We start from the raw sequence: 23,977 nt of genomic DNA on the forward strand, positions 1-23,977 counted from the left end.
TGTGGTACAGTAGGGCAATATTAGCTTACTGTGTAGCGGCGGTTTTGTGGTACAGTAGGGCAATGTTAGCTTACTGTGTAGCGGCGATGTTGTGGTACAGTATGGCGGTGTTAGCTTACTGTGTAGCGGCGGTATTGTGGTACAGTATGGCAGTGTTAGCTTACTGTGTAGCGGCGGTATCGTGGTACAGTATGGCGGTGTTAGCTTACTGTGTAGAGGTGGTATCGTGGTACAGTATGGCAGTGTTAGCTTACTGTGTAGCGGTGGTATTGTGGTACAGTATGGCGGTGTTAGCTTACTGTGTAGCGGCGGTATTGTGGTACAGTATGGCGGTATTAGCTTACTGTGTAGCGGTGGTATTGTGGTACAGTATGGCGGTGTTAGCTCACTGTGTAGCGGTGGTATTGTGGTACAGTAGGGCAATGTTACCTTACTGTGTAGCGGTGGTATTGTGGTACAGTAGGGCACTGTTACCTTACTGTGTAGCGGTGGTATTGTGGTACAGTATGGCGGTGTTAGCTTACTGTGTAGCGGTGGTATTGTGGTACAGTATAGCAGTGTTACCTTACTGTGTAGCGGCGGTATTGTGGTACAGTATAGCAGTGTTATCTTACTGTGTAGCGGCGGTATTGTGGTACAGTAGGGCAATGTTACCTTACTGTGTAGCGGCGGTATTGTGGTACAGTATGGCGGTGTTAGCTTACTGTGTAGCGGTGGTATTGTGGTACAGTATGGCGGTGTTGTGGTACAGTAGGGCAATGTTAGCTTACTGTGTAGCGGCGGTATTGTGGTACAGTAGGGCAATGTTAGCTTACTGTGTAGCGGTGGTATTGTGGTACAGTATGGCGGTGTTAGCTTACTGTGTAGCGGCGGTATTGTGGTACAGTATGGCAGTGTTAGCTTACTGTGTAGCGGCGGTATTGTGGCACAGTATGGCGGTGTTAGCTTACTGTGTAGCGGTGGTATTGTGGTACAGTATAGCAGTGTTAGCTTACTGTGTAGCGGCGGTATTGTGGTACAGTATGGCGGTGTTAGCTTACTGTGTAGCGGCGGTATTGTGGTACAGTATGGCGGTGTTATCTTACTGTGTAGCGGTGGTATTGTGGTACAGTATGGCAGTGTTATCTTACTGTGTAGCGGCGGTATTGTGGTACAGTATGGCGGTGTTAGCTTACTGTGTAGCGGTGGTATTGTGGTACAGTAGGGCAATGTTAGCTTACTGTGTAGCGGCGGTATTGTGGTACAGTATGGCAGTGTTAGCTTACTGTGTAGCGGCGGTATTGTGGTACAGTATGGCGGTGTTAGCTTACTGTGTAGCGGCGGTATTGTGGTACAGTATGGCGGTGTTAGCTTACTGTGTAGCGGCGGTATTGTGGTACAGTATGGCGGTGTTAGCTTACTGTGTAGCGGCGGTATTGTGGTACAGTATAGCAGTGTTAGCTTACTGTGTAGCGGCGGTATTGTGGTACAGTATGGCGGTGTTAGCTTACTGTGTAGCGGCGGTATTGTGGTACAGTATGGCATTGTTATCTTACTGTGTAGCGGCGGTATTGTGGTACAGTATGGCAGTGTTATCTTACTGTGTAGCGGCGGTATTGTGGTACAGTATGGCGGTGTTAGCTTACTGTGTAGCGGTGGTATTGTGGTACAGTATAGCAGTGTTAGCTTACTGTGTAGCGGCGGTATTGTGGTACAGTATGGCGGTGTTAGCTTACTGTGTAGCGGCGGTATTGTGGTACAGTATGGCATTGTTATCTTACTGTGTAGCGGTGGTATTGTGGTACAGTATGGCAGTGTTATCTTACTGTGTAGCGGCGGTATTGTGGTACAGTATGGCGGTGTTAGCTTACTGTGTAGCGGCGGTATTGTGGTACAGTATAGCGGTGTTAGCTTACTGTGTAGCGGCGGTATTGTGGTACAGTATGGCATTGTTATCTTACTGTGTAGCGGCGGTATTGTGGTACAGTATGGCGGTGTTAGCTTACTGTGTAGCGGCGGTATTGTGGTACAGTATGGCGGTGTTAGCTTACTGTGTAGCGGTGGTATTGTGGTACAGTATAGCAGTGTTAGCTTACTGTGTAGCGGCGGTATTGTGGTACAGTATGGCGGTGTTAGCTTACTGTGTAGCGGCGGTATTGTGGTACAGTATGGCATTGTTATCTTACTGTGTAGCGGTGGTATTGTGGTACAGTATGGCAGTGTTATCTTACTGTGTAGCGGCGGTATTGTGGTACAGTATGGCGGTGTTAGCTTACTGTGTAGCGGTGGTATTGTGGTACAGTATAGCAGTGTTAGCTTACTGTGTAGCGGCGGTATTGTGGTACAGTATGGCGGTGTTAGCTTACTGTGTAGCGGCGGTATTGTGGTACAGTATGGCATTGTTATCTTACTGTGTAGCGGTGGTATTGTGGTACAGTATGGCAGTGTTATCTTACTGTGTAGCGGCGGTATTGTGGTACAGTATGGCGGTGTTAGCTTACTGTGTAGCGGCGGTATTGTGGTACAGTATAGCGGTGTTAGCTTACTGTGTAGCGGCGGTATTGTGGTACAGTATGGCATTGTTATCTTACTGTGTAGCGGCGGTATTGTGGTACAGTATGGCGGTGTTAGCTTACTGTGTAGCGGCGGTATTGTGGTACAGTATGGCGGTGTTAGCTTACTGTGTAGCGGTGGTATTGTGGTACAGTATAGCAGTGTTAGCTTACTGTGTAGCGGCGGTATTGTGGTACAGTATGGCGGTGTTAGCTTACTGTGTAGCGGCGGTATTGTGGTACAGTATGGCATTGTTATCTTACTGTGTAGCGGCGGTATTGTGGTACAGTATGGCAGTGTTATCTTACTGTGTAGCGGTGGTATTGTGGTACAGTATGGCGGTGTTATCTTACTGTGTAGCGGTGGTATTGTGGTACAGTATGGCGGTGTTATCTTACTGTGTAGCGGTGGTATTGTGGTACAGTATGACCTTTTTGTATAGCATAACGGTATTATTGCGGTATAGACGTCACGTGACACTAGAGTGCTGGCGGTCCATGGGGAGATCCTCCTGTCGGCACCGCCGCGCAGGCGCACGCATCGCTCTCTTGGCTGCCTGACGCGGAGGGGCGGGGTAGCAATCACGTGTTATGTGACGAATCTGCTGGCGCCGTTGCTTGAACGTGCTGGCTGCCCTCCCAACAGCGGGTGACCGATTAATCCCGGGAGGCATTGTTGCTCATCGTTGACATCTGTTCGAATAGTTTTATTTGTTTTTTCCTATTTGTGTGGAAAGTGCGCAGCGGAATCTATCACGTGTGCAGACTGTCATGGCGGCGCCCGGTGGAAGCACAGTGTTGACCCCCGAGGCCGGGACTCCGTCCTCAGCAGCGGCTCCCGGGCATGGTACACTGCAGTACAGCCTGATACTGGAGCACCTGGTCGGGGAGAAGAGGAGACCGAAGGATGTGATTCCCGGGGGCCTCGGGGGATTCCCGGCGCCAATAAAATCCGATGAGCAGAAGCTGATGGAGCGGGTGATGGAGAGCTGCGGCTTCAAGGCGACCCTGGCCTGTGTGGGGGGTGAGCGCACTGTCAGCAGCACTCTCATCCAGTAATGGGTGTGGTCTGACCCAATTCGCCTATGAGGGACAAGCTTCTATCCTGTAATTGGCTTTGTTGAAATGAAAGCAGCTCTGTGACTGGTTGCCATGTGCTAAACTGTGTGGTGATTGGTGGTTGCTGGGTGTTATACTGAGCAGCAATGCCTGAACGCCACAGATGGAGAGACTGCAGTAATCCTGGGAAAATGCAGTATTGCTGCATGTATGAACACGGCCAACAGGGATTTTCCAGATATAAATGTGTTTATTTTTTTTTTACACTATTTATTTACATATGTTAAACAGTAAGGCTACTTTCACACATCAGGTTTTCGGCGTCAGGCGCGATCCGGCGTCGTGCCGGAACGCCGGATCCGGCAAATGTTTAGTAAAACCGGATGTGACGGATCCGGTTTTCTGCCGGATCCGTCTTTTTCTTGACAGACAAAACCGGATCCGTCTCATCCGGTTCATCCGTTTTTCTATCCGTTTTTCGACGGATTATGCCGGATCCGGTTTTTAAAATTGACCCTTGTGGCCTTCCGAACGGGATTGGCTACTGGAAAACTATATATAGCGTGTTCCTACAGCCCTTCTTTGACAGGTTGTAGAGGAGAAAGTGCAGGTTGGAGAGAAGAGCAAGTTACTGGCGAAGATGGATGTTGTCATTGGAAATATTTTGAAGAATTTGGCGGATTTTACAGCGGAGGCGAATCGTTTGAGGGTGATTGTTCTGGAGAAGGAGAGAGCGAGACAGCGGCGCATCAGGCATCGTAGACGACGTTTGTGGATCCACCCCATCACAGCCAAGAGAATGACGCGTGGGGTCTATTCTACACTATGCATGGACCTTCGACGAAACCCGGATACATTTTTTGGATATGTTAGGATGAAAATGGAGAATTTTGATTACTTGGTGGAGCGCATTGCACACCTCATAAGAAAAGCGGACACCTATTGCCGCTTCTCTGTTTCACCCGCAGAGCGTCTGATGGTGACTTTAAGGTAAGCCACATTTATTGGATATGCTCGCATCAGAGCACACTTTCACTGCAATCTTGTTGGTGGTAGTTTGCAGCTCCAAGTGTTATAGCTGAGTTTTGGTATGTAATGCTGTGATTTTAAACTAATTGATTGTTTTTTAATTCCCCACAGATTTCTTGCAACTGGAGAATCCCTTTCGTCACTGCATTTCCAGTACAGACTCGGGATTTCCACCATATCTGGAATAGTGAAGTACACATGCCGTGCACTGTGGGACTCCTTAGCTGAAGAGTTTTTACCAGAGCCCACAACAGAGAGGTGGATTGAAATTGCTGACAAGTTTCAACAGATATGTCAGTTTCCAAACTGCTTGGGCGCTGTGGACGGGAAACATATCCGCATTGTAAAGCCAGCTGGATCTGGATCGGAATATTTCAATTCCAAGAAATATTTTTCAATTGTCCTCATGGCCATCGCTGACGCGGAATACAAATTTATTGCTGTTGATATTGGGGCCTATGGCCGCTCCAATGACTCTCAAGTTTTCAAACTGTCTGCCATGGGGCGTAAACTGTATGGAAACACCTTCCAGTTCCCACCACCTAGACCGCTGCCGCAAACATCTGGTCCACCTATGCCATTTGTCTGTGTAGGGGATGAAGCCTTCCAGCTGTCAGAACACCTTTTGAAACCGTACTCTAGCAGAGGATTGACAAGACCAAAACGCATTTTTAATTACCGCCTCACAAGAGCAAGAAGAATGGTTGAATGTACCTTTGGTATTCTGACAGCCAAATGGCGGGTCCTATTGACTGCAATCAACCTCAAGACAGAAACTGTGGACGAGGTGATCAAAGCGTGCGTGGTACTCCACAATTTTGTTATATGCAAGGAACCCATTTCCATTGAGGACACCTCTGAAGAAACCACCTTGCAAGATTACCATGACATTACCACTAGAAGTTCTGTGACGGTTTCAGTAATGAGGGACAATTTTGCACTATACTTTATGTCACCTCAAGGCAGAGTACACTGGCAGGATGACAGAGTGTGAAAGATTTGTGCCCCAAACTTGTGTACCTTCTGGACCAACAGTATATACCTTTGCCAACCAAAGTTGGCTATCTTGTCATGGTCTCTATTTTTAGCTTTAGGCCACAGGTGTGTACCTGGTTGTGTTTTATGCAAAGTATTTCACCTTTTAACAAAAGTTGTGTACATTGTTAGGAAATCACCAACAATAAACACAACTTTTTAGGTGAAATACTTTGCTTCAAACACAACCAGGAACACAACTGTGGCAAAAAGCTAAAATTTACCCACAGTTATATACCTAGTTTTGAATACCATTTCACCTTTTAAATACCCTGTATTTAACCTTTTTCGCCGCAGAAAGAAATGACAGACAACCAGTGTAAAATAATTTAACTTTTATTGAAAAATGTTTTTTTTAGTAAACCGTTTTAAAATTTTAATAAACATGTTTAATAAAAATTTGAAACTATAAAACTGAAACCATAAAACTGGTCATTTTTATTTAAAAACACACATTATAATTCTGTGTAGTGTGTGGTGGAAATACTGCTGTAGGGGCTGCGGGACACTTCGACACTGGGAGTGTGTAGAGAGGACTGGGATCGTTGTGGGGAAGGAACAGTTAGAGGTGAAGGTGTGGAAAAAACTACAGAATGGGTGGACATGTGGGAAGCAGAAGAGGTGGTGGAGTGGAGGGTTGGGCAGGGACTGTAGGAGCAGATGATGTTGATGGCAAGTTGTATGGGGAAGGAGTTTGGTACGGGGCAGGTTGCTGGAAGTGGGGAGATGTCTGGTACGGGGCAGGTTGCTGGAAGTGGGGAGATGTCTGGTACGAGGCAGGTTGCTGGTACTGTGGAGGTTGCTGGTACTGTGGAGGTTGCTGGTGCTGTGGAGGTTGCTGGTGCTGTGGAGGTTGCTGGTGCTGGGGAGGTTGCTGGTGCTGGGGAGGTTGCTGGTGCTGGGGAGGTTGCTGGTGCTGGGGAGGTTGCTGGTGCTGGGGAGGTTGCTGGTGCTGGGGAGGTTGCTGGTGCTGGGGAGGTTGCTGGTGCTGGGGAGGTTGCTGGTGCTGGGGAGGTTGCTGGTGCTGGGGAGGTTGCTGGTGCTGGGGAGGTTGCTGGTGCTGGGGAGGTTGCTGGTGCTGGGGAGGTTGCTGGTGCTGGGGAGGTGGCTGGTGCTGGGGAGGTGGCTGGTGCTGGGGAGGTGGATGGTATGTAATAGGAGGGGGAGGATGGAAAGTGGCTGGAGGTGGATGGTATGTAATAGGAGGGGGAGGATGGAAAGTGGCTGGAGGTGGATGGTATGTAATAGGAGGGGGAGGATGGAAAGTGGCTGGAGGGGGTGTAGATGTAATAGGAGGGGGAGGATGGAAAGTGGCTGGAGGGGGTGTAGATGTAATAGGAGGGGGAGGATGGAAAGTGGCTGGAGGGGGTGCAGGTGGAGCAACTACTGTGGTGGGAGGAGGAGGAGGAGGTTGGGAGGTAACTTGCTGGAGAGCAGCGTGGCATGAATGCATTACATGCATCTGCTGGGCAGGAGAGAGCGTTTCCATGCGCTCCACAACAGACCTGAAAAAGGTGTGGTTTGGCGAAGATCTTGCTTCTGAATGCATGGTTTGCAGAAGTGTCTTCACCTCCAGAATGCTGGAGTTGATCTGCTGATAGCCTGCGGAGATTTGCTCTGACAAGACTTTTAGACAGTTCTGGAAAGATGCATTCAGATGCAAGAACTCTGGCGCATAAGTCTTTTCCTGACCCCTCTGCCGCTGCCGCCCAGTACCCGCAGGTGTACTAGAGGTGGCAGGGGCAGAAGGGTGGGGTAAAGGGAAAGCGATCTCCTCACCAGCAGCTTCATGTAATGTAGGCGGCCACGATGCTCCTGTGCTGGTGGATGGGACAGATGGGTCGAATGTGTGGGAAGGCTGGGAAGGTGCAGATGTACCGGGGCGGTCGAAGTGTCCCTCGGTGCCGGTCTCCTCAGGGATCGCCTCAGAAGGGTCCAATCGTGCAGGCTCCCGAGTGCTGCTCACCGTGCTGTGGAATAAAGAGAAAAACAATTAAAATACTGACATGGTATGGCCCTGGCTGAAAAAAAAATTTACATCTAACATTTTTTTTCACATGTGGTGTGTAATATTTACCTTCTGGTGAGCATTGTTTCACGGAGGAACGACAGGGCTTCTGCGTACTTGTACTTGCTCCTGCGTCCTCCAGATCCACTCGGGGCCCGCATCTCTTTATTGAACTCCTTCTTGAAACGATCCCTCACAGACCGCCACCGATTCACAATTCTGTTCCCTGAAACGAGAAAGGAGTGGTTAGTATACAACATCAGTGTTTCCCAAACTCCAGTCCTCATGGTCCCCAGGGGTCATGTTTTCAGGATTTCCATAGTAAATAGAAATCCTGAACACATGATCCGTGGGGACCACGAGGACTGGAGTTCGGGAAACACTGGTTTACATCAAGCAACCGGTACTGTATATACTTACGCTCTGTAATCTGGGCCCGAACATCGAGGTCCTCCCAGCGGCCCACAAGGAGCGAACAGATTTCCTCCCAGAGTCGTCGGGTAACGATCAGGTCAGCGTGGCGGCGGTCAGCCATATTCCAGAGCGGCTCCCTTTCTCTGACAAGATCGATGAGGCGGTCCATATCAATCCCTCCATCCTCAACGTCAGAGTCGGGAGCACGCTGTGAAGGCTGTTAAAGAAAAAGACAAAAATAACATAATTAGCCTCCACAAAAGAAATGAAATAAAAAGTGCAAAAAAAAAAGTAAAAATATTTATACTTACACGCTGGTGACCGCCGCGTTGCTGTCGCCGACGACCCTGGGAGGCACTGCGAGGACCTCTTGGCCAAGCACCAGATCGGGAAGACTAGAGAAGAAAACAAAAAAAGTTATGTCTTTGGATGTAGGCATTTGTTTGCTGTGTGTGGTCTGCAGAACATTGTTTTCTATGTGTTGTGTGTAGTGTGATGTTGTGTTTCTGCGTTTGATGCAAAAAACTTACCAATTGTGAGCCCACTCCAGGTGTCTGTCCACCCCTTCCTTCTGCTTCTGGGAGCTCCTCTTCATCTTGTGATTCCTGTTTTGAAATAAAAGGCAATGAATAGACATATATTACAGAGAAGATGGATTTTGGAAATAAAAACTTACCGTCAAACGCTGACGATGCGAGGGAGGGCTCCCAGAAGATGATGTGCTGTCTTCCTGGTGGCCATACTCCATGCCTGTGGGTGGTGTTGAAGCTGCTGCCATTGCTGCTGCTGCATCTATTGGGCGGCTGTTGAATAAAGAGAAACAAAGGGCCAATGAATATCTTGATATTCAATAGCCCTAGTTTGGAGGAATGGGTTATTTGATAATTACCATCTCTCCTCTGCTGCTGGCCTCCCCTCCTCAGCATGTTCTATTTGCTGCTCCATTTGGGGTGGTGGTGGTGCGGATGGTGCTGCAGTGGTCTCCTGCCTTCTCCTGCGCCTGGTTGCTGTCTTGGGTGGCATGTTGGGTGTGGCTGTGGGTCCCACTGTCTTGCTTTTATATATGTCTTGTGGGCAGAGCTACTGAGCATGCTCAGACCAAAAAACCGGATCCGGCCGCCGGATCAGGCTTTCGCCAGATCCGGCGCATTGCGGCGCTCATAGGCTTTCATTGTGTGAAAAAGCCGGACGCGCCGGATCCGGCGTGTCCGGCTTTTTCGCCGGAGACAAAAAACGTTACAGTAGACGTTTTTTCCAGACGCCGGATCGCGACACATTGCGACACATTGCCGGATCCGGCGATAACCGGATGAAACGCATGGGCATCCGGCGCAAATGCAAGTCAATGGGGGGGAAACCGGATCCGGCATTGCATTTCGCCGGATCCGGTTTCTGTCAAAAGCGCCGGATCGCGCCTGACGGCGAAAACCTGATGTGTGAAAGAGGCCTAAATCTGCTGTTTTTCCCCCTCCATTTTTCTCTGTGTTGTTGCAGTGCCCTCAAGACTGCACCAGGTGATCAGTGGGCGCAGCGGCTAGTGGCGCCCTCACCGGCAGCACCAGTCAGCCCAGTGATTGACTGCAGCAGATACGTGGGCAGTAGATGTGATGTCGCTGCTGCAGCCGGTAAAGGCAGAAGGGAGCAGTGGAGGTGATGCGGAGGGCGAGAAATGTCAGGTTTTATTGCTATTAACACGGGATAGGTGATAGGTTAAGAAAAATCAAACCCTCAGATTTAAATCTCTTCAAGGTGTTGTCTGGTCTTAAGCTGCAAATCTGCGGTCACTCACTAAGGCTAGGTTCACATTAGTGTTTGAGTCCGCATCGTATCATTCGCATGTTTACACAGCGTTTTTCATGCGCATCATCTTACACATGTCTGAAAAAAACCGCTTTGTATGCATTTTTGCATGCGTTTGCATTGTTTATGCGCATGCGTTCGATATGACGTCAGACAAAAATGGGCGTGTCTCATGGGATTTCTATTTACATTTTGAAGAGCGCATGCATACATGTCCTTGTGTACCAATGTGTTCCCATAGACAGTAATGCGTGTCCGCAGGTATGTGATCTGCATACTTCCTGTCACATTCCAACTAGATGGCCACAAAAGAAGTGTAGTGAGAGGCCGCACACGTCTGGTTGGAATGTGGCCGGGAGTATGTAAATCACACACTTGTGGTCACACGACTGCCTTTCCTGGTGCTGACACCGCAGGATCCCTTGCGATGTGAGGTATTCACAAGTCTGCAGTCTTGTAGCTGAAGATTGGACAACCCCCTTTAAATTCATCTTGTGCTACAATATATAACCAAGAAAGTAGATTTATTAGGAGCCACAAGTGGAGCCCTGCAGGCAGCCGAGCGTTTTTTATTATAACATTAATGACAGTGACTGCGGACTTATGGTTTTTTACCAGACTACCCCTTTTAAGTAACTTTATTTAGGGGCATGACAGTATCAGCTGAGTGTGCCTACAGTGGGCATCTGAGCTGTAGAACTGGACCAGGGAGCAATGGAAGACGTTGGGCCAGTGCGATGTGTATCCTGTTCTCATACATCGCATGGATGGCTGGATTCTTGTCCATTTTCTGGGGACAAGATGATACTAGGATGTACTAAGCTGTGGCAAGGGAGAGGGGGGCAGGGAGAAGCTCCCGGCAATGTTGGGCTAGGATCCAGGGTGTCCCTGCAGACCTGTGGCTGTTACATTGACATGTACCACCTATCTACAGACCAAGCACAACCCATTGTGGTGGCGGAAGCGCCTGATGGCAGTGGTTATAATGTCATTGTGTTTTTCACCTGAACAATTAAGCAATCGAGGTGGTGACTTCAGATTCCCAAGGAAAGATCCATCATAAAAGGCGTGGGCAAGGAACCGACAGTGGCCCCACGCGTATCGCTGTGTTAACCGCGGATCTTTCTCTGGCTCCTGATTGGTAAACAGCTACAATAGGCATATACAGGCTATCAGCTTATCCTATATAGAGGGGGTATTGCGACCCCAGCTATTTATCCGTACGGTGTAGGGATTTTTTTCCGGGATCCAAAGTGCAATACTGTTCCACTATAATTGTAATATGCACTGTGAGTGTCAGTTTACTACGCAGAGTCAATTTACGTATAGGATTGGGGGATTAAGTAATTAAGGGGATTAATTAGGGGATTGAGATTGGAGGATAAAGTACTTGTATTGACATTACTGTATGTGTTTCATGGGCTTGGGCTGTGGGACCCACGTGGTTTTAATTATGTTTTATGTTTGGTTGTGGGCTAATAAAGCTTTTTCTGATATGATTTAACTCTTAGTGTGCATATCGTACAGTAGAGCTCTTTTCTTTGATTCCTGCTTTACTGTTTTACTACTGGATATAGCACCTACATACAATGTATTTGGATATGGTAGTGCGCCTTATTTTCTAAATTATTTCAGATTCCCCAAATCTCAAGCTGAGCTGTGAATCTCCATTCTCTGGCGCTGCGGCTTCACTAACTGACCCCAGACTTTACTGCCTCCATTGAGTCTCTCTCCATCTGAGAAGCTTCATGTTTCTCTGGTGGGGGGGGGATTTGTTTGTCTGCCTGTGTCTAACCCTGTACAACCTAATGGGTTAAAAGGGTTGTCCAGGTCTAAATTATTTTTTAAAATGAGCAGCAACTACCTGCCTGTTCTATCCGGTTCAGAGCGATTACTGACCGCTCCTGCTGGCAATTCAGCTGCTGCACGTAAACAAAGCAGCGCTTCTTCTGGGCTTCTCTGTTGATATGGCGTGACTGCCGACATCATGCGGATTGACAGGTGGCACCCTGCTGTCAGTCACCATGATATCAGCTATCACACCCTGTCAACAGAGCAGAAGAGAAGCCAGTGCTCTGACCATAGCAGAAGCCGCAGAATCGCCGGCAGGAGCAGTCTGTGACCACTGTGTTGGTGGAAGTTTGTGCTGGGCAGAAATGCAGGTAGCTCTCAAAAACCTGCCTGTTAGTTCTTAGTCCCACAGTAAAAAAACGAATATAGTCCTGGATAGCACCATTAATAAATGCCTGTGAGAGGCAGATGCAGGGGCAGTAACAAGCACTGACTGACGAGGGTCCAGGGAGGCAGCTAGTTCGGTACATTGCAAACTTGACGAATATATCAGGCGCCCTGGGAAAGTACTAGTGATGACCATTTCACACACAGCTCTATAGGACAGTGTTACTAACACGGCCTCCTCAGAAATGATGTAGTGGACAGTACAGAGGGGCCAGGAGCATAATGTATTCCGTAGTATGGTCGCCTACCAGCAGGTTCCCACCAGGCCTCCAGCGAGCAGTTCTGCATCATTCATCCTACTGATCTGGGCTGTTTGAAGCATCTGTGCGTTATTACCATGAGGCCAGCTGTAATGATCCTCTATTATGTGTCATTTTCATCCATTTATTACGACTGGCAATTTACCGGGGGGGAAGTAACCTGATCCTGTAGAGACAAAACAAATCACACATCAAAGAGACCGTGGCCGGCCCGTGTCACAGTATGGGGTCACTGAGCGGCTGTCCACACCGTGGGATGTAAGGGGATCCAAGGACACGTCTCGGCCATTGGCCACTGTATTTCTGCTGGATTGTGAATTTATTGCTCAGGGTGCACTGAGGTTCCTGTGTTGTGCTGCTGGCACCACTTTAGACTTCCCATGGTCTGCCAATACGCTTTGCATAAGCACCTATGGGCGGCCATGGCTTCATTGTTGTTGCAAAAGTACAACTCCCATTGTGTCCTGAACTACAGTCATCCAGCCCTCCACATATGATAGTCTCTGCTTTCTCTTTCAGGTTTTGTCCTGGGTGGAGCCTTCGGTGTTTTTACTGCAGGTATCGATACCAATGTCGGCTTTGATCCTAAGGATCCATATCGTACTCCCACTGCCAAAGAGGTGCTGAAGGATATGGGTCAGAGAGGAATGTCCTACGCCAAAAACTTTGCCATTGTGGGAGCGATGTTTTCCTGTACGGAGTGTTTGGTGGAATCTGTAAGTCCATATCTGCTGTCTCAGACCTGTATTATACCGTGTGTGATGGTGGCATTAATCTTCTGACACTGGGCAAAGAATGTCACCCACAAAGTTTTGTGATCACATGAAAGATCTGTAGGATCAGCGAACGTTATGTGAGATTAGGAAAAACAAAGTGAACTCATGACTGCCCTGCGCTCGCCATGTCCCCCCTCCGGTGTTGGAGGATTACTTGCTATCAGCTTTAGTCATTGCTGTAAAAAAAAAAAAAGTTTACATGTCCTCCAAAGCCGCCTGAACTCGGTCATATTCCCAAACGTATGGTTATATTATTAGTTACGGTGGCAAAAAAAGGGGGACAAAAAGATGGCTCCACGAAATCTCTCAGATCTGAGTACTTGTCCATAGTTTGTCTGCTTACAGGACTTTATGCAACAACCTGAAGCAAGTAATCTTTCATTTTCCAGAAGATTTCTGCATTTAATTACACAGTCATGCCCAACTCCTGTATGTCACTGCTCCTCCATGGTAGTGGACAGATCGGGGTCAGACTCCTGGTGACCCTCACAAAGTTTTCCCCACCAAATACATTTATCCCCTAGCTACACAATACATGAAAATTGTATGATTACTAGAGGTCCTCACCGATGGTGAAAGCAGCAGTCCCGAAATGTCTCTTGTCCGCGGCTCCACTAACTTCTATGGGTGACAGCTCGCAGTTCCATCCGTCCATATTGCGTCTAATTTTCTTTTGATGTAATCTTAAGCAATAGGACCGTAAACTTCATCGTCACTTTTTTTAAAAGAGAAAGCCATTTCTTGCATTTCATTGGTGAATGGCTTCTCACAAGCAGAATAACTGCTAATAAATGAACTACGGTGGGCACGGATACGTCCTCCCTCTTTCCTGTCAGTGGTAGAAGTTTCACAGCTTTCTGCTTCATTATATTTGATGCCAAGGTTTATTAAGGCTATGTGCCCACGTAGCGTTTTAAAACGCTCACTAAAAACCGGACTCCTTCCCAGAAATCGCGTGGTTTTTTCCGCGCGATTTCACCGCGATTTTACCGCGATTATGATCGCGATTTTGCCGCGATTTTCGCGTGCGATATTCAAGCACTTTCCAAGCGATTTGAAGCATCGCTTGGAAAGTGATTGACAGGTTGGTCACACTCGTCAAACATAGTGTTTGACAAGTGTGACCAGGTTTTTACTATTGAGGCTGCCTATGCGGCATCAATAGTAAAAGATAGGATGTTAAAATACTAAAAAAAAAAAAAAAAAAAAAAAATCGGGGTATATTTACCTTCCGGCGTCCCGCGCTGCATTCCCGGGCCACAGCGTTCCCAGTAATACCTTGCGAGACCTGTGATGACGTTGGTCTCGCGTTGCTATAGCGATCTCACGAGACCACGTCATTACAGGGCCTTGCCGCAAGGCATTACTGGGAACGCTTAGGCCGGGAATGCAGCGCGGGACGCCGGAAGGTAAATATACCTCGATTTTTTTTATTATTTTACAGGGGTATGGTGCCCAGGGCCCGGAGGACAGTCTCCTCTCCTCCACACCGTGGGTACCAACCGCACATGAGACGCTTAACTTCCCGCATGGTGGGCATAGCCACATGCGGGAAGTAAGCGATTCTCATGCATTCCTATGGGTGCGGAATCGCGGCAATTCTTTGCGATTCCGCACAAAGAATGAGCATGCTGCGATTTTTTTTTTTCCGCGATGCGATTCCGCCGCGAAAAAAAGCGCAGCATTAGCACAGCATGTGCGGAATGCCATAGGAATGCATGGGGGGCGTTCTGTACACGATTTTTAAGTGTTTTCGCGCCGAAAATCGCGGCAAAAACGCTTAAAAAATCGCTACGTGTGCACACAGCCTTAAGTGAGGATGAATGAACTCATGGAGATCAACATCCAACACTGCGGAGACACCATCACATGTTTCTCAACGCAGTGATTCTAGATCAATGCCCCCATTCCTTATGGGAAATATGTAAAAATATGCAAAAGCCACGGAGACACCATCACATGTTTCTGAGCGCAAGCAATGACTAGCCAGGTCTTTCCCCGGGAAGGGCAGTCTCCAATGAAGGAAACCACCTATGCAAAAACATGGTATCCATCCACAGACAGCTGTTTCGGGGTATTGCCCCTCATCAGTGTGGAGTAGGAAACTGGCCAGTAGGAGCAATGCCTAGTAGAAGACTGTGAAAAATGAGGATGAATGAACTCATGGAGATCAACATCCAACACTGCGGAGACACCATCACGTTTCTCAACGCAGTGATTCTAGAGCAATGCCCCCATCCCTTATGGGAGATATGTAAAAATATGCAAAACACAAGCCAGTTTCCTACACAACACTGATGAGGGGCAATACCCCGAAACAGCTGTCTGTGGATGGATACCATGTTTTGGCACAGGTGGTTTCCTTCATTGGAGACTGCCCTTTCCGTGGTTGTTCCTTTCCGGGGAAAGACCTGGCTAGTTATTGCTTGCGTTGAGAAACATGTGATGGTGTCTCTGCGGATTGTGTTTTGCATGTTTTTGAAGGTTTATTTAAGGGCCTAACTTAATTTTATCCGCACGTGCTGCATGACCGGCTGTATGTACCAGGCCATATTGGAGCCTGTGAATTACACTGTGTTCCAAATTATTATGCAAATGATATTTTTTTATGAGTTTCCTAAATAGTCGGTACAAATGACAGTCAGTCTAATAAAAGTCATCACCTGTTAGAGTATACATCAAATTTTATTGAAGAAACCTCCCAATGATAACAGTATAATCTCCAAAATGAATAAAAACTCAAATTGCACTGTTCCAAATTATTAGGCACAGTAGAATTTCTAAACATTTGATATGTTTTAAAGAACTGAAAATGCTCATTTGTGGAATTTGCAGCATTAGGAGGTCACATTCACCGAACAAAAAAGCTATTTAACTCCAAAACATCCTAACAGGCCAAGTTACATGTTAACATAGGAACCCCTTCTTTGATATCACCTTCACAATTCTTGCATCCATTGATCTTGTGAGTTTTTGGAGAGTTTTCTGCTTGTATTTCTTTGCATGAAGTCAGAATAGCCTCCCAGAGCTGCTGTTTTGATGTGAACTGCCTCCCACCCTCATAGATCTTTTGCTTGATGATACTCCAAAGGTTCTCTATAGGGTTGAGGTCAGGGGAAGATGGTGGCCACACCATAAGTTTATCTCCTTTTATGCCCATAGCAGTCAATGACTCAGAGGGATTCTTTGCAGCATGAGATGGGGCATTGTCATGCATGAAGAGGATTTTGCTCCTGAAGGCACGTTTCTGCTTTTTATACCATGGAAGACAGCTGTCAGTCAGAAACTCGATATACTTTGCAGAGGTCATTTTCACACCTTCAGGAACCTTAAAGAGCCCTACCAGCTGTTTCCCCATGATTCCGGCTCAAAACATGACTCCTCCACCTCCTTGCTGATGTCGCAGCCTTGTTGGGACATAGTGGCCATCCACCAACCATCCACTACTCCATCCATCTGGACCATCCAGGGTTCCTCGACACTCATCAGTAAACAAGACTGTATGAAAATTAGTCTTCATGTATGTCTGGGCCCACTGCTACCATTTCTGCTTGTGAACACTGTTTAGGGGTGGCCGAATAGTAGATTTATGCACCACAGCAAGCCTTTGAAGGATCCTACACCTTGAGGTTCGAGGGACTCCAGAGGCACCAGCAGCTTTAAATATCTGTTTGCTGGTTTGTAATGGCTTTTTAGCAGCCGCTCTCTTAATCTGATGAACTTGCCTGGCAGAAACCTTCCTCATTCTGCCTTTATCAGCACAAACATGTCTGTGCTCAGAATCAACCACTAATCCCTTAACAGTTCGATGATCACGTTTAAATTTTTGGGAAATATCTAATGTTTTCATCTCTTGACCAAGGCATTGCACTATTTGATGCTTTTCAGCAGCAGAGAGATCCTTTTTCTTTCCTAAATTCCATGAAACCTGTGCCCTGCTTTATAATGTGGAACATCATTCTTAAGTAGTTTTCCTTTAATTGGGCTCACCTGGTAAACTAATTATCACAGGCATTTGAGATTGATTTCAGTGATCCAAAGAGCCCTGATACACAATACCATCTATGAGTTTACTTGATAAACAAAAAATTACATCTTTATGACACCTTAAATCCAATTTGCATAATAATTTGGAACACAGTGTAGTTCCTATTATTTGCCGTCAGACACCTGGTTTTAGTGGTCTCTATTGATGCCTAATGACCTAGGTCTTGCTTATATTTAAGAGTTGTATGGGAACGTGTAGCTACATCCCAGGACCAAATGACTGCGCTGCTGGACCGGATACCTGGATGAGAGTGGCACCTTATCTGGACCGGGGGTGGCAGATCTCAGCAGTCAGTACACCCCTGTGACACATTGGCTGATCGCAGGTATGTCAGCATTATCATGAAAAGAATAATTAGTTCCAGCTGCGTAAAACTTATCCTTCTTTATTTCATCAGTTTAAAACATGATACAGAACTCTCCAAAAATTGCCACAACCACGAACAAGGCAACGCGTTTCGATCAGAACAATCTTTGTCTAAACCATGGCGTTGCCTTGTTCGTGGTTGTGGCAATTTTTGGAGAGTTCTGTATCATGTTTTAAACTGATGAAATAAAGAAGGATAAGTTTTACGCAGCTGGAACTAATTATTCTATTCATGATCTACTTCCACGTCTGTCTATACGGAGTTCCGAGGATCTGTGGTGGTTACTGGTGAGCTGGCATATTTTTTCTTTCTATTGATGTCCGCATTATCCCTGATCTCACATGTAGGACTGAGAGAAATCACATACGTCTATCATCCACTTCACTACGACTGGACCAGGGTCTTAGTCACCTATGGGGAACACATTTGAGTGTCTGCAGGCAGCGAGCGGTGGATGCTGAGCCTCACTAGGCGGTTTCTCTAGACTGCCCAATACATAACAGTAAAGCCACATTCAGATTTTCAGTTTTTGATGAGTTTTTTTTCACCTCAGTATTTGTAAGCCATCACCGGGAGTGGGTGATAAATACAGAAGTGGTGTTTCTATGATATGATACTTTTCCTCTGATTGCTCCTCTTCTGATTTTGGCTTACAAATACTGACCAAATACTGAATGTGTGACCGTGGCCTAATCCTCTAATTCTGCCTGTTCTATAGGTGGCTACAATAGTCCCCATGACAGGATGCGGACATTTCCTCTAGTAGCAGTGTGTTCTCTCGGGCTGATTCCAGCTATACATTACACAGTGGTGATGTGTGGGCTGATTTCGAGTTCCTGTTATTTTTAGCAAGTAATTACCAAACTGTGCTGAGGAACGGCATGAAGTTACAGGGTTTGTCTATAGAAGTGTTCGTTCTCTCAGCTGTGCCTACACACGGGAGACAATGTCACCTGCTGCTCCTAAAGCGAACATGCCATTTCTTATAGAAGCAGCTTCTATAATCCTTATACCAGGTGTCTGAGAACATACGGCCTATAGCGGGTCAGTGCCTGAAATCTGCGGGCCACCCGTGGATTCTCCTCATCATGTAATGGTTTGGGGGGGGTCTACAGCCCATCACAAGCCAGGATATGTCAGCCATATAAATGGTTAGTTGCGACTTGTATATCCCCGTTAATAACTTGCTGCTGGATAAGGTGATGTCACAGTGAACAGCGCATCCATTCTCTATGTGGACAGAAGCTCCTGCTGCCTCCAACTCAAAAATACTTTCAAAATGTTGTCCTTTTCTCAATACAAATCAACCCAAATGTTAGTGCATGCCCTCATGATCTCCCGCCACAACTACTGCAATCTCCTCCTCTGTGTTCTCCTGAATACAGATCTCTAGTCCTTCCTTAACTTGACCACCGGATTAATCCACCTCTGCTCTCACTATTCCTCTGCCAATCTCTTCACTGGCTTCCAAGTCCCCAATGAATCCATCTGAAATGACTACAAATGACCTACAAGACTGTCCATAATCCGTCTCCTCCACACTAACCTCCCGATACCTTCTCACATGTAATCTCCAGTCATCACAAGATTTGCTGCTCTTCTCCTCGCTCATACGTTCCTCCCCCAACCATCTCCCCAAATTTTACTGAGCGTGCCCCATCCTCCATTCCTCATCACATCAGATTGTCTTCTACGATTGAAAACTCATCTCTTCAGAAAAGCTTACAGCCTGCAGTAAGTACACTGCCACCGCAGCACCGCTGGAGCTGCTCCAACTCCGACCTACTGTCACCCTCCTCCATACCCTATAGATTCTAAGCCGGGTCCTCTTTCCCCTTTATCAGACAGTTATAGATTCTGTGTGCCCTGGAACTGATGGAGCTTTATAATTAATATACAATACTTATGAGTGAGAGTCTGGTCTGCTTTCACACTATTCCTGGCCTCTTGTATATATACTGTCTGGCTGTGACACGTGGAGCTGTCGTCTTATACCACCCTTACCTTGCTATCAATTTTTTTTTTTTCCAAGCCATTTTGAAATGGGCAGTGCACTGTATTTTTGATGTATAGTGCCAATGCAAGTGTTTTTGGCACATGTTAGGCCTATTATAATTTGTGGGTATTTTCGGCATATACATTGGTAACATCTATTGTGTTTGCCAAATGTGCAAGTACAGATGGTTTATATGACAGAGGCCAAGTGTTAATTTGTATATGATATGGGATGTACTATGTATCTTGTGTACTGAGCCTTACAGTAGGGTAAGGCCGACTGACTATTGGGTGTTAAAGTGCCCGTACATATGTTATTAATGTCGGGTGAACTCACCAGCTTTAGCGGGACTTGTTTTCTGGCTCCCCCCATACACAATATATGGGTGGCTGGACCCGCTGAAGCCGACGGCTGCTTGACATTAATACAGTGTGTAAGGGATGCCTTAGCATACAAAATAAAGTCGGGGTGTGAAGGATTGGGATTTCCAAACTTTAACAGGTTTGATCCTTTGTTCTCAAAGAAAGTTAGCTTCTGGCAGCGGCTTATTCTTTTTCCACGTTGAGAACACATGGACGCCCGGGTAATCAGACACGTGTCATATAAAGAGCCTAACCAGCTACCAGAATCATAGCTGTGGAATGGGGGATAAGAAGCATCAAGTAACTCTAATTCTGTGCTTGTTTCTTTTCTTTATAGTATCGTGGAAAGTCAGACTGGCAGAATAGTGTAATTAGTGGATGTGTTACAGGGGGCGCTATTGGATTCAGAGGTTAGTAGATAATTGGTGTAGTCGTTATTGATTACAAATTGATTACAAATTGAATACAAACCTGTGCTTTGTATCCCCCCCACCTCATTGTAGATTGTAAGCTCCACGAGCAGGGTCGTCTTATTTCGCTTTAATTATTGTATTGTTAACGTTGTTACTTATGACTGTTGTGTTTGAAACTGTTCAACTGTAAAGCGCTGCGGAATATGTTGGCGCTATATAAAGATTATTATTATTATTATTATTATTGATTACATGACTAGTTGTCTTCTTGAAACTCTTACTAAAGTTTTAGGAATGAAGAAGATAAAACATAAGTAGTGCATAGGATGCTGTCAGCTTCCTGATGTTTAATGTTTTCTTGCACAAGCCATGGTCCACGTGGAGAAGGATGAATACACCGTGTCTCTCTGGGGGCAGCGTTTGGTCCTACTAGGTCTCTGTATACATGGAGACACATATAGGCTGTGTGCACACTGCTCTCCATCACCAGTCCTGGAGGAAACCACTGAACCTCCTTATTAGCCAGCGACAGAAGTCCAGTTTGGAACGTGTGCGATGCTTGTGTCTGGCTTTCGTTATAAGGGAAACTGCAACACAAGTCTTTAAATGTCCTTATACGTCCATGCAGTTCAAGAAAAAAAGGTTGCCAGAAGCAACAAAGATGTACTAGTCCAGTAGTAATTGTGTAAATCAATCACATTTTTATTGCTTAAAATTAATACAAAAAAGTATATAGACCGACATAGGAAATAGCAGGAGGGAATGATGGAACAGTTCGTGCCCCCTGGCTAAGGCTGAAACGCGCATTGGGGTGGGTGCGCACATCTCCCTGGACCATACACTGAAGCCGAGCCTGCCATTCTACCCAGGTAATACAACCATTACGTTTTGTCCTGTAACAATAACATGATCGCTGCCCATTCATGCGACTAGGATTTGTGTCTCACATGTTTCTTTGCTCTGGGCATAATGGCTCAATACTATTGGTATATTGGATTTATTATTTTTGCTTCTTGAATTTGGGTCTCAGGGGGTTTGTGCGGCCCTTGAGTACAGCAGCATCATTTCCTCCTGCTATTTCCTATGTTGATCTATATACTTTTTTGTATGAATTTTAACCAATAAAAATTTGATTGATTTACATAATTACTATTGGACTAGTACATCTTTGTTGCTTCTGGCAACCGTTTTGTCTTGACAATGTTTTGGTGTGTCCAGCACTACGGTCCATCACACTGACTTGGTTCTTATCATAATTGTAATGAAATATATCATGTGTGTGCGTTGGTGGAATATACTGTATCCACACAGTTTAGTAGTGTGCACACGTTCACTGCAGGCGGTCAGAATACGCTGGGAGTTAGACCTCATTCACACCTCTGTCTCTTGCTTATAAGTGCGACCTGTGATTTCCTCGGATAGCATTCATACCTGGGATAGTCTATGGTGCCATTCACATGTCTGTGATTTTTCGCAGGCAGAGAGGTACGCAGGAAATCAGGGAGACATGTCCAAATTTGATCCAAGGGTTGGATCAGAATCGGCCATGCAAGTCTATGGGTCCGTGAAAAAATTGGACAGCGCTCGGATGACATTGGAGTGCAGTTCAATTTTAACGAACTGTCAGAATGGAAAAGGTGGAGAAACTTTTTTTTTTTTTTCCCTCCTTCATGTATGAGAAAAATTGATGACACTCTGCTCACAATAATTGGTGTGTTTTTTTTCGTACGTACGAAAATCCAACATGTGAATGGGCTCTTATAGGGCCACATTTGTCGAGACACAGAATGCAGATCACTGCTTTATTAAAATGTGACTCTCCTAGTAGAGCCTGCTCCCATGCGGCATCATTCTTGTAAAGATGGCGCATCCATGTAGTGGTAGAGAGTAGGGTAATGTAATGGGGGGGATGCTCCCCATCTGCGTAACCACTTGGTCATTCTGTGAGGAGATGGGTGAAAGTCAAGAAGATAAAATCTAGTCCAGTCTCCTTTCTGCCTGTATCCGATCTTTGTCCTGGCACTCGGGAGTAATGTGCCTTCTGTTCTCTTGCAGCTGGACTCAAAGCTGGAGTTATTGGCTGTGGAGGATTTGCTGCTTTTTCTGCCGTCATAGACTATTACCTGCGGTAGAAGCGGTTTGCAGCCAGGTGGCGCTACTCCACCATGGACATCGACGACGGGAACATGCAGGACTGAGGACGTTGGCCGTCCTCTAGTTCTGGTTTTGAAGTGAAAATGTTCTACTTGTCAAGAGTTTCCAAGACCAGTCAGAAATCCTGGAGATTATGGTCCACAGGAAAGAAAGTATTTATCTTTAAAGAAATGTTTGTTTTACCCAAAAACTTATTTATACATCTGTACATAACGTATGTTTCTGCAGTGGAATTAAAGGACACCTCCATGAAGGGAATCCTGGGGTCCCTGAGCTGTTCTGCATGAACCCTAGCAGAGGGTGTGTGTTTTTCCATAAGAATTCCTTTAATTTCCAAATTCTGAAGACTAAACAAGCTGAAGTCTAAGGATCATCTCACAGGGCAATAAAATATTCTAGATTTCTATAATATTTGGTGAAATCCTGTCCTATTGTGTGTGCAGTCTGATCAGCTTCTCATACCTCCTTTTTTTTTTAATAGCAAAAAAAAAAAAGTGCGAATACAAAGGGTTCAATAAATTGTACTGGAGTGCCAGGGGCTGAGGATTCCTGCTGCCGGAGGCAAGTACATGATTTTCATACTTCTGGCCATATTCCAACTAGACATATCCAGCCTTGTTCAATACACTTGCATTGAGTGAGGCTGTGCACGTCTTGTTGGCACGTGGCCACAAGTATGCAAATCACATACTTGTGGTCTCGTGCCTGGCACTGAAGAATCTTGACAGCTGTGAGGATTCACAAATCTGCAGTCACATGTAGTGACTGCAGACTTGTACTCCAAGGCTGGACAACTCTTTTAAGGACACACTGGAAATTGCAGGATCATGGGATAAGATTGTATATGGTGCTGACCTGATTTTGCAATTGATCCTGTACTAAACTCTGTGTTGTACTGATGGTGGTTCTGATACTGTGATGTAGTAATCCTTAATTTGATTTGACAGTAGATCATTATAGGGTCAGTGCACTGTCCATTGCACACATGGATGACATGCAGATTGAAAATACAGCAGTCTAAGCAAGGACTTGTATGTCAGCTGGACAATTGTTCAGCTAGCCGGTATTTCACCCAACTCTCCCATTCACAGAAGCACTGGCTCTGCAGAGCGCTTCTTTACTCAGTGAGTCCCTGTTGGACATCTCTGGTGCTGGCTTATTTCTAGAGAAGAAAAGGATTCAGTCTGAAATCAGACATTCCAGATCCTTATTTCCTCCCCAATGATCTGTTGGCCAACAGTCTGTATACAGGGGCCTTCTCTATTGCCAAAAAGATATAGGCACTTTTAGTCTGACTTACCAGTAGGGGATCTGACCACTTACAGTGCCTAGCGCAGCATAAACAGAACATACAGCCCTAAGTACACCGTAGGTCATCACTGCTTGAATGGTGGGTGCCAACTGCAGGGACCATTGATGATCAGCAGAATGAAGGGGCTGCCATATTCCTTTGTTGTTACTGGTCTGTATTACAGATAGGCCTGGCA

The 23,977-nt window shown here is 46.2% G+C and overlaps 1 protein-coding gene across 1 annotated transcript; it reads left to right on the top strand.

Annotated features, from left to right (window-relative positions):
* The first annotated feature begins 3,053 nt into the window (after positions 1 to 3,053).
* Positions 3,054 to 22,901, top strand: TIMM22 (translocase of inner mitochondrial membrane 22). Its single transcript, XM_073565381.1, has 4 exons — positions 3,054 to 3,555; positions 12,894 to 13,090; positions 20,261 to 20,333; positions 22,392 to 22,901. Exons 1-4 carry the CDS (start codon positions 3,303 to 3,305, stop codon positions 22,466 to 22,468), a joined length of 600 nt encoding a protein of 199 aa, XP_073421482.1. The 5' UTR covers positions 3,054 to 3,302; the 3' UTR covers positions 22,469 to 22,901.
* The last annotated feature ends 1,076 nt before the right edge of the window (positions 22,902 to 23,977 follow it).

This window comes from Dendrobates tinctorius, unplaced genomic scaffold, assembly GCF_039654945.1.
Source record: "Dendrobates tinctorius isolate UK_male_01 unplaced genomic scaffold, ASM3965494v1 ptg000016l, whole genome shotgun sequence".
Classification (NCBI taxonomy): Eukaryota; Metazoa; Chordata; class Amphibia; order Anura; family Dendrobatidae; genus Dendrobates; species Dendrobates tinctorius.